At 41.3% G+C, this 16,336-nt stretch overlaps 1 protein-coding gene across 1 annotated transcript in view; it reads right to left on the bottom strand.

Moving 5' to 3' along the window:
• Positions 1-16,336, bottom strand: part of LOC137422386 (CUB and sushi domain-containing protein 3) — a 1,172,941-nt gene that overhangs the window by 1,038,291 nt on the left and 118,314 nt on the right. Inside the window, 1 exon segment of the mRNA XM_078772588.1 lies at positions 13,412-13,628. Within this exon segment, the coding sequence (XP_078628714.1) occupies positions 13,412-13,628 (217 nt within the window).

Genomic DNA, 16,336 nt, shown 5'->3' with positions numbered 1-16,336 from the left:
CCTTTAGCTCCTCTCTCGGGCCTCCTAGACTTGTCCTGGTCCTAGCGCATGGCATTCCAGGCCCAATGAGGCCTACCCTTACTTACCTGCATCAACGCATACTAACACAGGGAAAGAGACTATACTTAACATTGAATAAGAAATAACTGAACTAAAGCAAGGCTACATGTTGTGGTGCATCTAACTAAGAGGGGGGTTTGCCTTTATTCCAAAAACCACAACAATAATTATTATTAGACATCGCACCAAATTGTTGGGCCACCAAAATCAGCATATTAATACCACTGATGAAGATATTTTTACGGCGTAGCCCATAGGCCAATGCTATCTGGGACAGCGTTTGTCTGTCCATCCGGTTTATGTATGCATGTCCCTCACAAATGCCTACCAATCAGAGCTGAGGATCTGGACACACGACAGGGGGACAGCAGATCCTCCACTCAGCAGATCCAAGCCCAGCTACACCGTTGTTCGACGATCGGTCGTGTTTATCATAATGCATAACCACCTGCAAAATGCTTTTGAATTTGTCGTTACTTTTGTGTTATAGTCATCCTCAAAGATCCTAGAGTTCTGCCATAGTGTGAGAGCAGATCATTGTTCATATATCTATAGCTACTTGCTATACTATAGCATGTGAAGCCACAAGAGAAAGGGAAAGTCAGAGTGCAAACAGACAATGCAAACAATGGAAACAAATTTAATAAACAAATACAAAACTTTTAATGGAGGTTTTTAAATGACAAAAATTTGCTCTTTCATCTAGACCGGGATACAGTGAAGCCCACCTTGCATCCCCTGACCACCTTCCCCAGGACAATTTTTTATGGGTACCCAATTGTTCATTAGAATCAACTGAATGGAAAAAATGTTCCCAGAAAAATAACTAATTTACACTATATTAAATTGAGCTGTTTCCATGGCAATGTATCGAATATGGAATCATTGCATCTAGCTCAGTAAATCAGGCATATCTCGCTAAATCTTAAAGATACGGGTATCAAAATAGAAGTTATGAATTTCTCCTTTAATACCTAATATTGTGTTAATTAGCTCATTTTTATATTCATGAATATTCATTAAAATTAGAAATGTTCCTTAAAATTTGACAACTCAACTTAAACACTTCACAGAAATTATAGGAGAGGTTTATTTAAATCAAAATCGACACCAATGCATTTAGAAATTCAACAAAATTACCATGGCACTCACTTTGTTACTCTGGAATATGAATAAGTACATCAATTAGCTTAAAACAATGCCATTTGTCTTCTTGTCATTTGTCATTTGTGTCTTAATGTTCAGTCTGGTATATTGTATCCTATCACTGAATGTGCCAATCAAAAATCTCTTCATTTTCCCCTGAAATACCCTCGCAATCATCACAGCTTCCAATGCCTCCTGAAGTTTACCAAAGACCTGTTGTGGAAGAACATCTCCTTGGATCCATAAGGGTTCCAGCTTTCCATCTGTGTGTGCCAATCCATGTTCTTGCAATTCTGGTGTTGCAATGTTGGAGTTCTTCCAAACTGCATCTTACTATAATTCACCAAATGTCCGTCCGGCTGTCTGTCCGTCCGTCCGTTCCCAGGTACCGCAAAAACGGCTGAACCGATCGCAACGATATTTTGGGTGGGTAATTCTGGGACCCCCTGGAGTAAAATAGGCTATATTCTTTTTTCCAATTTCAGCTTTGTTCTCCAGCATTTTCAGGTTTTGACTCCCACCTAACGTTATTGTCCCGGGTACCGCAAAAACGGCTGCACCAATCGCAACAATACACCTCCATTCCCGTGGGATTCCCACGGGTGACCCCACTAGTATTGATAATTTAACTTTCAGAGATGTTGACCCAAAGCATTTCCTAGAGGGTGGCAAGATTCCCATGTCAACATGGCACAATGCATTCGAGGGCTCGTCTTGACACTTTCCCGTGATCATGAACAGCATCAAGTCGTCCACTTCTCCAAACCTTGTTTTGCCATACACTGCCCACGTGACATCTTCAAGCTCACTTATCAGGTCGCCATTCATCAATAACTATTTCCAGTCATCTTGTTTCTATGTGTTTTTGTCCGGTACCAGTAACTTTTCAGCGCACCCTCTGCACATCCTTTCCATTGCTTTCACTGAATCCTCCTTGTACATATCTGTGCTGAAAATGACGTCAGAATAGTGTGGCATCATGGTGATCATTTTCCCCGCATATTTGTCCGATATTGTTTGGAACGTCTTTCATGCAGTAAAACTTTGCATTTCCATCCTCTATGATAACGTGTGTTACTGTGTGTGGTGGCCTACTGACAGTGTCTGTCTCTTTCACCAAGTACTTGAAACCTTTAGATTTGTCAGTCTTCACTAAGTAGGCATCGGCAGTGCCAATGGAACTGGAATCGCAGGATATTTCTGCAGATCCACCGGTAGCTCCTGGTTCTGTGATTTGACGAACAGTTGGAATGCAATGTTCCGCTGCTCCCGGTACTCCGCTACCTTGTTCTTTGCCACTATCTTGTTCTTTGCAGTTTTGATTTTCACCGTTTTTTCCATGTCTTCCATGGTCTTCAGCTTTATTCTGATTGTCAGTTCAAAGACATTTCAACGTGTTTTCAACCTATCCTTGATGAATGCTTCTTCACCTTCCTTACCTTGGGCCTCTGCAATGAGAATATCACTCTCGTTGTCAGCAGGTATACGAGCACCAGACGGAATACAATATATAGAAGCCTTCTCATCAATGGCGAATGTATTCATGAACCCCTTAATGGCCTATTGTGTCTCACACACTATATGATCGCTCTTCCGAAATTATTCAGGCCGCAGGTCTTTGTGCCTCGTGCCAGATTTAGAGTCACCCAACATATCTGCCATGGTTACAGTGGCTTCCACATCGATGGATCACTCATGTGTGGTCCTGACCGACTGCTGGTACACATCATAATTGCCAGTGATTCCAGATATGTTTTGTCATTTTCAATTCACCATTTGTAACTTCCCGACATACAGTCACGTGAAAAAGTAAGTACACCCCATGTGAAGTTTTGACTTTTTCAACATATTTCAACATACAGCTATTTGATCTTCATTTCAACAATATTGAAAGATAAAGGTGATATAATATAACAAATACCATGAAACATTTACATTTTGTAGTCCATTGTATAATTCAAATAAACATAAATGCAAATTTCGCATGTGGAAAAAGTAAGAACACCCCTACATTTATCACTACTTAAAATACCTAAAATTAGAATCAGGTGCACCAGCTCAGGTGCAAATGATTAGAACATCATTAGAGAGGATCTTGGAGGAACCTGTCTTATTTAAACCTCAGACATTTAGTTTGGTTTGCTCTTTGTTGTTGAAGTGTGCGGCGTCACCATGCCTAGATCAATAGCTCTCTGAGGCCTTCAGAAAGAAGGTTATAGATGCATAAGAGTCTGGGAAGGGATTCAATAAGATCTCCAAACAATTTGAAATCAATCATTCGACTGTCCGGAAGATCATCTACAAGTGGAGAAGATTCCAAACACCTGCCAACTTGTTCAGGCCAGGCCGCCGCAGCAAGTTCAGCCCGAGAGCAGACAGCAAGATGCTGAAAGAAGTCTCTAAGAACCCCAGAATTTCATCACGGGACCTAAAGGTAGCTCTTGCCACTGTTGATGTCAAAGTGCACGAGTCTACCATTAGAAAGAGGCTGCACAAATTTGATCTACATGGGAGATGTGCCAGGAGGAAACCTTTGCTGTCCAGAAGAACATCAGGGCAAGACTAAAGTTTGCCAATGAACACCGAGGCAAAGTCCAGCACTTCTGGAACAATGTGCTCTGGACAGATGAGTCAAAGGTAGAGCTATTTGGCCACAGTACCAGAAGACATGTTTGGCAAAAACCAAAGACAGAATTTGACCACAAGAACCTGATACCAACTGTAAAGCATGGTGGTGGAAATATTATCGTTTGGGGCAGCTTTGCTGCATCAAGGCCTGGGCAGCTCACCATCATAAAATCCACTATGAATTCTTCATTGTACCAGAGGGTGCTTGAGGATAATGTGAGGCCATCTATCGAAAAGTTGAAGCTCAACCGAGGGTAGACCTTGCAACATGACAATGACCCTCAACATACCAGTAAATCCACCAAGGAATGGCTGAAAATAAAGAAATGGAGGGTTCTGGAATGGCCAAGTCAATACCCGGATCTAAATCCCATCGAGATGTTGTGGGGGGGATTTGAAACGAGCTGTGCATGCAAGAAACCCCTCAAACATTGCACAGATGAAAGAATTCTGCATGGAGTGGGCAAAAATTTCTCCCAGTCGATGTCAGAGACTGGTGGACAGTTATAAGAAACGCCTACTTGTGGTTGTTTCTGCCAAAGGGGGCAATACCACCTATTAGAGCCAAGGGTGTACTTTCTTTTTCCACATGTGAAATTTGCATTTCTATTTATTAAAATTATACAATGGACTACAAAATGTAAATGTTTCATGATATTTGTTATATTATATCACCTTTATCTATCAATATTGCTGAAATGAAGATCAAATAGCTGTATGTTGAAATATGTTGAAAAAGTCAAAACTTTACATGGGGTGTACTTACTTTTTCACATGACAGTATGTCCTGTCGGATTGAGCTTACAAGCTTTTTGACATTTCTTTATCTTTTGCAGCTGTAACATATTTCAGGAAATTGCTCGACTCTGGTGGAATATCAGCTCTGGTGGAATATGTCCTCAATATCGTCAGCAGTTTGGGTCCACTGGAGGTGACCATAAGCATTGAGAACTTTACGTGTCGTAAAGATCTTGCAACTTGTGCCAAATTATCTTTAGTTCCTTGCAGAAATACCCACTGCACCAGTGTTTCCAACTTCATATCCAAGTTGTTAACCAAATTTGAGGTGAACCTTCTCGTGATATTTAGGGGACAAAACGCTATCTTCTCGACAGGGGTGTGCTCAAATTTTGCTTTCACCTTCTCACTTCGATGCATGGAGTTGGGAAAAGATGTTTTTTCTAAAGATGAAATGTACAGATCATATAAATAGTTAATCGACATATGTGGGGAAATTACAGGCTCAGACCAAGGGGCGAACGCATGTCCTCTGGTTAACCGTATCGGTGCTCTGCTACGGTTCAACAGAGGACCTGGGTTCGATTCCTGGTCTGGGCGTGGAATTTTCCGACATGTCAATTAAATAGTCATATAATCCTGTTCATTTATTTAATTGATGACATAAATCATTGAGCTCAACAATCTTTCTGTCATGCACAACTTCCATCGAAATTATGTCGCACACCCAGCTGAATGCACACTCATGTGCTTTCTTCTAGCTTTTCTTGATGTAGCTTTGGTTTACTGTCTACACTTCTCCAACGTTAGGGATCTTATTTCTATTTTTCCCAACAGCTTGCATGAAAATGCGCTTCTGCTGCAAACAGGTCATCGCCTCTTATTCTTCTCAACAACTTCGTCGTTTTTCTTTTCTGAACATTTAAGAACTGTTCTCCATCCATCACTCATTTTGAGGTTGACTCCGTTGTCCAAGATCCCGACCTTTTTATTGCAATGCTCTCTTCTTTGACTTGATCACCTCTAGTCTAAGCGTGATTCATTTGAGCATCTTGATCTTGGTTCAGACCTGTGCAATCGATCAAGATTATTTGTGAAGCGCCGATATCAGTCTCGATGATATTCGAGTTCATCGCTGAATTCATCTGGTATCAGATCACAAGCAGACTCCACTCAAGTCTTCTAACCAACTGATTCTGATCGTCTCTGATGATGTCTCTCATGGAGATTAGATAACATGGTAAATATGTCACATTTTACACCTTGAAATATACAACACACATGTACCGCTTCCTAGAGGTGGAGCCTCTGGTCCCTTCTGCCCCCCATTTTCTAGTTTTCCTCTTCTGTTCTTGCTCCATTATGTCGTCACTATTGTAGTTGTACGCTTAGAAGAAAAATATAACAAAAACATTTTGAAAAATCACTTGCTCTTGTAAGTTTCTAATTCTTGGTTACACTCTGAAATGTCAGTATGATGTGTAATCTACAGATTCCACTGGTCAAACATTATTTATTTTATGATATACAGGCTATCTTGGTTTTTCAGATCCACATAGTCACAAATCTGATGAAAAAATTGAAAATCAGAAAATTAATTTCATCGAGAAGTGACGATAGCCTCGAAGAGAAGAGCATGGCTTTTTGAGGGCCATCGTGGCCATATTGTTCGATTTGGCTACGCTAATTATTCATATTCTATAGTACGAAATGGGGTATCATTGTAATTGCTTTGAATTTGAAATGCATTGTTGCAGATTTTGATTTGAATAAACCTCTCATGTAATTTCGGAGAAGTGTTTCAGTTGAGAGTTTTCGAATTTTAAGCAACATTTCTAATTTTAATGAATATTTATGATTATGCAAATGAGCTAATTAATATAACAACATCAGGTATTAAAAGTGAAATGCATAACCTCTATGTTGATACCAGTTTTGTTTCGATTTAGCGGGATGTGCCTGATTTACTGATATAGGGGCAATTGTTCAATTGTTGATAGATTGCCATGGAAACGGCTCAATTTTATATTGTGTCAATAAGTTTGGTTTTTTTTTAGACATTTTTTTTTATCCAGTTCATCTGAGTGAATAATTTCGTACCCATGAAAAATTGTCCTTCAGAATTAGGCCAAAAAAAAAAGGCCAAATCAGACCAAAAAATTCCTTTCTTCTTTCGTTGCTATGATACAGAAGGAAATATGCTTAAACAGTGCTCTTTCAAAAATAAATAAATAATAAATTGAGAAATTGACACTGCAAAAATATTAACAAACAAACAAGCAAATGTTTTTTGTTTTCCACTCAATTTGCCCATTCCCGGTGTTTTTTGTGCCTTATTTGAACTTGGTCATTTTAACCGTTTTACCTGTTGGAGGTGATGGCCCTCAACGTAAAAATAGAAGGCCAACTGTGCAAATCTGCAGCATACGTTCACAAAATAAATTATTGCCTGTACTGTTGGAGAGACAAACCCCGAGCGAGCTGAACACGAGCTATTGATCGGTGTTCCCAATGCTCGAGTTGTGTGGTCAACATGTAGAGATGATGTCACGTGGCAAAAGAGGACTTGATACGCGATACCGAGGCCACTGTAGGTTCACAACGCTGCAGACCAAATGCGAGTCGGAGTTTGACAAGACGGGGCATAGGATCCCAAGCATCTGTTATTCGCCAACACTGATTATTGCCCACAGCTGTAGACAAATGAAGAGTGCCAATTTTGTTTTGGGGTATTAGCGCTAAATCGACGAGATGGCACACAGAGCCTCGCCTGCTCCCAATATAATCAGCACCCGAAGCACACACGAGGGATGCCAGCCGTCTGCTCACACGTCAATTAACTGCAAACAGATATCCTTCAGCAGTAGCTCACCATAGAGATGTGGAGACGATGCCCAAGGCTTCCAACTACTTCTTTTTTTTTTTTGCTGTGTGCACGCATTTTAAAGTGAATGTCCTTTGCTTGGTTTGTTGTGGAGAACCAAACGATGAAAACACATGTCCTCAAGGAAAAAACTCCTTAATGCTCAATGTGAATCCAAATTACACTGCAAGGACGGAGTGAGTGCACAATGCAGGAAAACAAAGAGCAATGTGAAAAGATTGTAAAACCTCATGTTCCAGAAGAAGCTTCTCATACCAATTGCAACTAGTTACCCACGCCTGAGGAGAGGTTATTGCATTTGAGTCCGTTTGTCTGTTTGTTTGTCTGTCTGTTTGTCCGCACAGAATAAATATGATTTTCTCTGCAACCGTTGGTCCGATTGACAGGAAATTTTCACCATAGGTGCAACTCCACCTGTATAATTTTTTAATGATAATTATTACGTCATAGGTCACGTGGTTCAGCCACCATCGTGGAAAAATCTAAAAAAAATTGCACCTCTACATCTCCGAAAGCGCTGAATAGGAAAAAATTGAGACATGGCTCATTGTAAAGAACTCTCCATGGGGAATAAAATATGTTAATGATGATGTCATAGGTGCCTCCATTATGACGTCATAATTCGACAAGTACAAAACTTCATCCAATCAAGATGAAATTTCTTGAGCGCCATGTCGGCATAAACTGGTGGAGAAAAAAAAAATGACATCGGTCACGTGGTTCGGCCGCCATCTTGGAAAAAAACGAAAAGATTTGCACCTCTATCTCCGAAAGCACTGAATATAATAAAAATTGACACGGCTCATTGTAAAGAACTCTCCAAGCAGAATAAAATATATTAATGATGTCATAGGTGCCTCCATTATGACGTCATAATTCGACAAGTACAAAACTTCATCCGATCAAGATGAAATTTATTGAGCATAATTTAGGAATAAATTAGTTTAGAAAAAAAAAGACGTCATCGGTCACGTGGTTCGGCCGCCATATTTGTTTTAACACAAAAGCCTTGAAAAACCACTGAAAATACATCCTGGCGAGGGTTTGCAATCTCCGATTGCTCTTTTTCTCGTTTATATTTTGCAGTGTCTCGGGCCTAGGGAAGAGTCCTCCACTTCTTTTTCCATGCATTCCGTTTTTGACAAGGAAAACAGGAAAACAAAAATAACACGAGCTTCAACCCTGGGCTCACTGCGTTGTTAGACCAGTACTCAAGCAAAGACACCAATCAATGTACACTGACTGCCTCTCCAAGGTATAGTGGAAATCTTTAAAAGAGACCTTGGAGCAAAGATGTGAAACCAAACAGATTAAAATGTTCCAATGTTCTGGTGATTAAACTAGAAAACATCACAACTTGGTACTTGAAACTAAATCCTAACAACAAAACAATATGGACCCTTCCATGGGTCCTGGGAGAGCCTCGTCCCATCTTGTGATAGCCACGCAAGGAGATTACAACCAACTGGCTTCCTTGAATCTCTTTCAATGAGCAGAATTCTTCAACATGTTAGGATTCCACATTGAAAATTGAGTTTGTTTCAAAATCATTCCCTTCATTGTTTAAGCGCTTCAAATCATTCCCTTCACTGTTTCAGCGCTTCAAATCATTCCCTTCACTGTTTCAGCGCTTCAAATCATTCCCTTCATTGTTTAAGCGCTTCAAATCATTCCCTTCACTGTTTCAGCGCTTCAAATCATTCCCTTCATTGTGAAACTTTTTCTCCACCAATACAATAGAAAATAATGCATCCATGATCTGTGTTTTGTCTTCCATAGTTTTGTTATTCTACAAGACAAATCCATGAAGATTCCAAAGTGGTGGACTATTGTGATTGATTTGCACATTAAAGTCAGGTGGAAAGCTCACGAGCTAGGTTCGAATGTGTTACACATCATCGATACAAAGATGGCAGAGTATGAGAATTTGACCCCCTTTCTTCACACACAATCATTGGTCCCATACACCTGTTGATCATTGGTCCCATAAATCTGTCGATGGCTCCACTCAAAATACTCCTCCATCTTACTTTTATCCTCTCTCCTTCCCAAATCTCGTTTCATCTTTATTGTCTCCTCTTCCCGTTCCTTTTCTCAGATTCCAGTTTCTAACCAGTTTCACACCAGGCAAAGTATGCTAAGCTGCCCTTATTGTCACATTCCATTTTTCTGTTTGCCTGCCTGTATGTCTGTCCCTTGCATCTAGTACTAGCAGTGCCCGGCATTGCCCAATTGTGACGTTCGAAATCCTGTTGGCATTTTGAAGAAACCAATTTAGTGTTTTTTATTATTTTTGTGAGTGCGTAAACCACTTCCCTACACCCACTGAACCACCTATAGAGGCCATTTTTCCCCGCAGAGCAGGGGTTGGCCTTTCTTGGGCACCGTGGTCCCCTTTTTGAAGCAATGTTTTATGGCCGGATGCTATTCCTGCCACCAACCCTGTTAGTCGCCTCTTGCGACACAGGGAATTACCAGTGAACTGGTACTCAATTTGCCAGCCTCGGAAGGATGACAGGCCGAGTCAACCCCCCTGGCGTTAATTCAGCGATTCGAACCCAGGATCCTAGGATCCCAAGCCAGCACCCGAACCGCTAAGCCAACACCAAGCTACGCCTATACCCACTAATTAATATTAGCTTTAACATAGCTACAAATAGTCAGGTTCACTATGTTAACAAATATAATTTCGTTCAAAATTTTGGTAGATTAGCAAAACTATACATTTTTGGAATATTCAGAGCATGAGGAATCCAAAAATTAATGTTTACATTTGCGTAGACACCTTTGCGAAAATGACACTCAGGACGGTGATGAAGATAGTCAGGTTCACTATGTTAACAAATCTAATTTCGTTCAAAATTTTGGGAGATTAGCAAAGCTGTACATTTTTGGAATCATCAGGGCATGGAGAATCCTAAAATCAATGTTGGCATTTGCACAGACACCTGCATGGCCGCCATTTTGGATTTTCAAAATGGCCGCCATAAAATACATATTTTGCGCTATCTCGGCTTCTAGTGAACCTAGAAACTTAATTAAATATGCTAATCCTATGTTTTCTGGGTTAAGGAATCCAATAAAGGCCTCAAAATAGTGCTCAGGATTATAGAAAAGCAACAAACAAAGGTAATTGAAAACCATTGTCTTTATATTTGTGATATAACTGTATTACATAATACATGATATTGCAAGTCCTTTGAAGTTATAGGTATGGGTTTATAAAGCAAGAAAGCAGCCTTGTTAGTATCAGATTGAACTATAGGTCCTATACACAGGATCTACGAGGTCTACACCGTTCAGGAATATGCTTTTACAGATCTTCATCACTGTCCTGAGGGTCATTTTCGCAAAGGTGTCTACGCAAATGTAAACATTAATTTTTGGATTCCTCATGCTCTGAGTATTCCAGAAATGTATAGTTTTGCTAATCTACCAAAATTTTGAACGAAAAAACAGTGAACCTGACTAAAAGGCTCAGGCACAATAGAGCATTTTTTTTAAAACTAAAAAAATATCGAACGTTTTTTTTCAAAATTTTCAAGAAATTTCTTTTCCCAAAACACTCCCTGGCTCTTACCAATGAACACCTGAAAGTTTGACGAAGATCCATTTTGCCATCTCTGTGGAAAAAATGGCAATACAATACACAGACAGACAAATGGCTCTCTCATAGTAGAGATACAAGGGAACATATGCTCAGAGGCCTAGCCCCTTTCCCTTACCATCTGCTAGGTTTTCCCTTGTAGTTTATGTAATCAATATTGACCGACTAAACTCGATTGCAATAAAAAAATTTTTAGAGAAATTCTTATTTACTGTCACTTTATGATCTGGATCATTTGCAACTTGTAACCCTCGCCTTATTAAATTGCATCTTGTTAAATTGCTTTAGGATACTACTTTATTATTTATTATTCACTGCATGCTGCTGTTGATGCTTTTTCATGCCAACTTACGTCAGCCTACATCAGGCCCTATCTCTCACATTTACAGTTTTAACCTATTTTTGTGTCTGAGTTGATCCATTAAACTTGACTGCAGAAATATTTTGATTACTGACGTCACTTTGATGACTTTTGTTTTCAGCAGTCACCCGGAACCGTTCATCGTCTGCTAAACAAACTTGATTTGTAGGGGCATGGTCCATATGCAGCGTGTTTGGTCTTGAGTAACCCTTATTAGAATGATGTCTTGTGGATCTTGAGAACAGAGCATTGGAGGGCCACCAAACTTGATAGACACAATGGGGGCTTCTTGGAGAGTGTCATGGGAGAGGGGTGGTGATATAGGAACGAGCGTTGGAGGGCGGAAGTAGGTATGAGGGGTGGGTATTGGGGATGGGGTATCCATATCAGGGTCCAGCTATTCACGTCAGCCATATGGGGCACAGTGCTCTTGGGAGATTTATGGTGAAAACATTGTTATTAGCCTTTATAGATTATTCAATTTAAGGGAATTTGGAATAGGGTGTGGTGGATCTCTGCAACAGCTTGAGTGATTGCCACCAAACTTGGTAGGGATATTGTATGTCCCATGGGGGGTTAATGATGAAAACATTAACTTATTAAGCTTTAACACATTGAGATTTAAGGAGAGCTTGGAAGAGAGGAAGGCGTAATTTATTTAACCACGTAAATTGGTTGTGACTCCACTTTTCAAGGAGAGTGTAGGCCGCATGGGGAGGCTTTGGGAAGGGAAAAGGGTTAGTTGTGTTTGTTGTGAGAACAATGGAGGAGTAGTACATGGATCCTCCTACCCACCCCCACCACTTGGCACCTGTCAATTTAAATAGTGTATTGTATAGAGTGTCTGCTCTGTGTCTGGGAGTTTGGTGGATCTGAGGGGGGGGGGGGGGGGGTGATGCCTGCACGAACGATGGATCCATCGATAGCGCAGCGCGATCGGTCGATAGCGCAAATCTACCGATGGCGCATAACAAGTACATGTAAAGGAAGCATAAATGCTCTACATTTCAAGGACCAGTGTTAAACCCATTCATTCAGGATTTTTTTTCATTATCCCTTGAAATATCTTTATCCTTATAAGGATATCCTTATATAATATCCATATCCTTATAATATCCTTATATCCTTATCCCATTATCCATTATCCCTTGAAATATATAAAAATATAGGCTAACACCCACTCTTGCAGGGAAAATGGCCTTAAAATGCATGTTGTGTGTTGTGTTGTATCCCTTGAAATATACCAGGGGAGGTTTAACATCCTCAAGACTCTCTATTGATTATCCTTGGGTAGCAGGGTAGTTGTTTTGCAGCTACCTCAGGGAGTGACGTCCCTGCCCTATGTGAGTCCCGGGCTCAGCTGGCTCCGGCTGACGGTACCTGATATGGGCCCCTTGTCCGGGGTAACGTAACCCACTTCCTTGTGGGGGAAGCCTCCTTCGGCCAGGGCTATGAAAGGACACTCAGATATCAAACTGCACCTGTAGGTCAACTTAGGCAGCGCTATCAATTTAGGCATCACTGCGCAGCATCTGCAGACAGCTGTGTCCACTTTGGACATCAAGGGCAGACATCATAATACCGACGACCTGGCCAGTCTGCTGCGCCTTTGTGCATCAGACTTCACGCTGCATTTACTGCACCTGCAGCCAACGATGCTCATCGGCATAGAGAGTGGGAGAGGGGTAGCACACACCTCTATCACTTTAATCACTTCTCTGTGCAGGTTTTTCCCCTTCATTGGAACCTGCTCACTACTCATTTTTACCTATACAGCCATCGCACAATGCACGATGCTTAGTGAGCATGCCAACGAAGGGAAGAGATTTGTCGAAAGCGATGACTCACGCCATCATTGATTATCCAATTCGACAATTTCCAGTTCCATTCACCAGAATATTATCCCATTAGAAAGTCAAACATTCATTAAAATGTGTGTCCTGAAGCGCGATGTCAACAAAGGATAACAAAAATGCAATTTCCTTACTTAGTTCGCAGGTTCCCAGCATTTGGCAATCCTTCATAGATGGCGAGAAAATCATAGTCTTCCTCCAAAGCAAATGAGCTGAAGGATAGCTGGATTCGAGCTTGTTCTTCAGCCTGTACAATCCAGGTGCAGTTTACACCGTTTGGGTACCCGTACGGGAACCCGGGGCTCTCTATGGTGCCGTTCAATCCACCCAGTCGTTCTCCACAACTCTGTCCTGAAAAATTAAAGGGCAATGAAATCACTTTCCTCTCCAAATGTCAACAAAGTTGATAATGATACAGCACACCCAAATGTAGTGGATAAACATGAGGGTGGTGAATATTTCACCTTGGATTTTGTTTGTAATACTTATTTTGTCATCACCCTTCTGTCTGCTCAATGATTATCAGTTTGGTTTCTCTTCCAGTCACAGCACCCAAGTTGGACTTCCAAGAATGACAAGTGAGGGATTAGTCTGAGCAATCTCTATATGAACACCTGCAACGTATCAAGCACAACTGACAGTCATCTGATTGTAAGCTGCCTTCTGCTAAGGCTCTCCTTGTCTACCTCTACAGATCTAAGTTGTTTGTCTTTTCCAACCCGGTATTACTTCCTTCTCCAACTTGTTGAGTTATTTTAAAGGCAACAAAGTCACTTTGAAAGCAATGACTGTTTTTCTTTATTTAAAAATTGGTTATTCATTACTGTATACCTCATATTCATTAAAAAAAAAGAACCTTAAAACATCGTGTTTACCGACACTTAAAACACTAGCCAAAATCAGCTTAAGTTGGACGTAATAATTCTGATGAGTCTCCAAGGTCATTTAGATTCCTGGCAGCCTAATCCGACCGAATTAGGCAGATCATTCCACAAAGCCAGCAACAAGTGTGTCCAACTCTCAGGAGAGCCAGAAGACATCTGTACAACTTCGAGATTGAACTTTCAAACTCGTCTCCCTCTAAAACCTGCTGGTGCTTGTTAGGTCTGTCTCCAGAGTATGCTCCCACAACATCCATTCCCACTCATCAAATGGCGCCGCAGCCGACTCCGCTCACAATCAGACCGAATGACTCAATTCTGTGTTTGCTTCCAAATAATGTGTCTTAAACAACTCACCGACTTCTCCTGAACTCTGTGTATTTTACACCTGAGAAGGTGAAAAAGATTCTGACAACCCTCGACTCCGATTCTGCAACTGGACCGGACGACATCAGCTCATGTGTCATAAAAATCTGCTCTACTGCTATTGCACTTCTTCTTTCTGCTTTTTCCACGCTATCATTTGGAAATTTTATGTCCACTTGGGAATCAGCCAATTTACTTGGAAATTTTTATTAGGGACCCCAGGCATCAAAAAACCTACATATATCGAACAAATAATTTCAAATGGAACACCTCGCTGCCATTAGATAATTTAAATTGCATCAGATGTGGCAATAAATGCGAATTGTTGCTCCCAGCTTTCCAGCTCAAGATAGAAGATGCCATTTACATTTTTGGCACCCCCATATCAACCTCATTTAGAATTGTGTGTGGGTAACTTGCTTGTTACATAACAAGATACAAAAACGAATCTCCTTAACGACAGACTTATTAGCTTACTTCGAAATCATCAGCAAGATCATGGAATCAATCACCGCAGTTGATATGAAATCCGTCCTTTTCTCCAACGGCCTCGTCTCAGATCAACAATTCGGATTCAGACCAGGTCACTATCTTGGAGATGCAAAAATGGATGGAGGTCCTCAATATCAGAAATGAGGCCATGGCTGTCTCGATGCGAATATCTCGAGTTTTGGATACAGTCTGAAATGCTACCTTGCTCTCAAAACACTCTGCCGATGTATACATTCAAGGCCAACTCCACACATGCGGTATTGACTTTTTTGTATACATAGTCGAGGCTCATAGAAGAGTTAGAACACTGAATAGAGAACAGGACACAACAGGACAAAAGGAAAGGTAGAGAGGGGGGACACCAAATGCAGAGGTGTAAGCCAATATAGAGGCAGACTTGGACAAACAATGGGTCTGGGGAGGAATGGGGGACAGGAAAGGATGCATCGGGTGGACAAGGTGGATACCGAAGAAACTCCCAGGAAGGAAAACTGGAAAATTGGAAGGAAGGGGGTTTGGGATGGGGTGGGGGGTTAATGAGGGTAGAAAAGATCATGGTTTCGGATTGTGTGTGGTGAACAGCTGTCTTGAAGACCTGGAGGGAAGAATGAGATTGAAGAGGATGTGGAGGTTGATTCCACAGACAGGAAAAAAGAGGAACAAATGAGTGGAGGTGAGCAGTGATCCTGGATTTAGGTTGTTTCACCATAAGGGGGTATAATGGTAGACAAGTGTGTTGACGGAGGATCTCGCCCCCCCCCCCCCCCCCCCACCCCATGGAAAAAAAGAGGAAAAAATGAGTGGAGGTGAGCAGTGATCCTGGATTTAGGTCGTTTCACCATAAGGGGGTTTAATGGTAGACCATGTGTGTTGATGGAGGATCTCGCTCCCCCCACCCCTTTCCCCTCCTCCCTCTATGTTTTCAAGACATCTGTTAATCAACATGACAGGTAATTCCCTATCCAAAACAATGATCTTTTCTACCCCGTTAACTCCTGAACCCCAAGCCAACCCCTTCCAAATTTCCAGTTTTTCCTTCCTGCAAGTTTCCTTCTGTATCCATCTTGTCCATGTCCTGTCCTTCCCCTCATTCAGTTCAGTTCCTCATGTCCTCATTTCAGTTGTCATACCCTTCCTCCCGTCCATGGTACACGGAATCTTGTGGTGAGGCTGTTGCCCTGAAACAACTTGCTTTCGTCTCCTGGAAAGCAAATCCAACGGAAGGAAATCTCATTTCCTTTCACAAAGCCCGAAACAAGTGTGTGTCCACCCTCAGGAGAGCCAGGAAACAATATCTCACCATTCTCAAGACCGAACTCT

The sequence above is a fragment of the Myxine glutinosa genome, chromosome 2 (assembly GCF_964187855.1).
Source record: "Myxine glutinosa chromosome 2, kmMyxGlut1.1, whole genome shotgun sequence".
Lineage (NCBI taxonomy): Eukaryota > Metazoa > Chordata > Myxini > Myxiniformes > Myxinidae > Myxine > Myxine glutinosa.
This window is presented reverse-complemented; position numbering and strand designations above follow the sequence as displayed.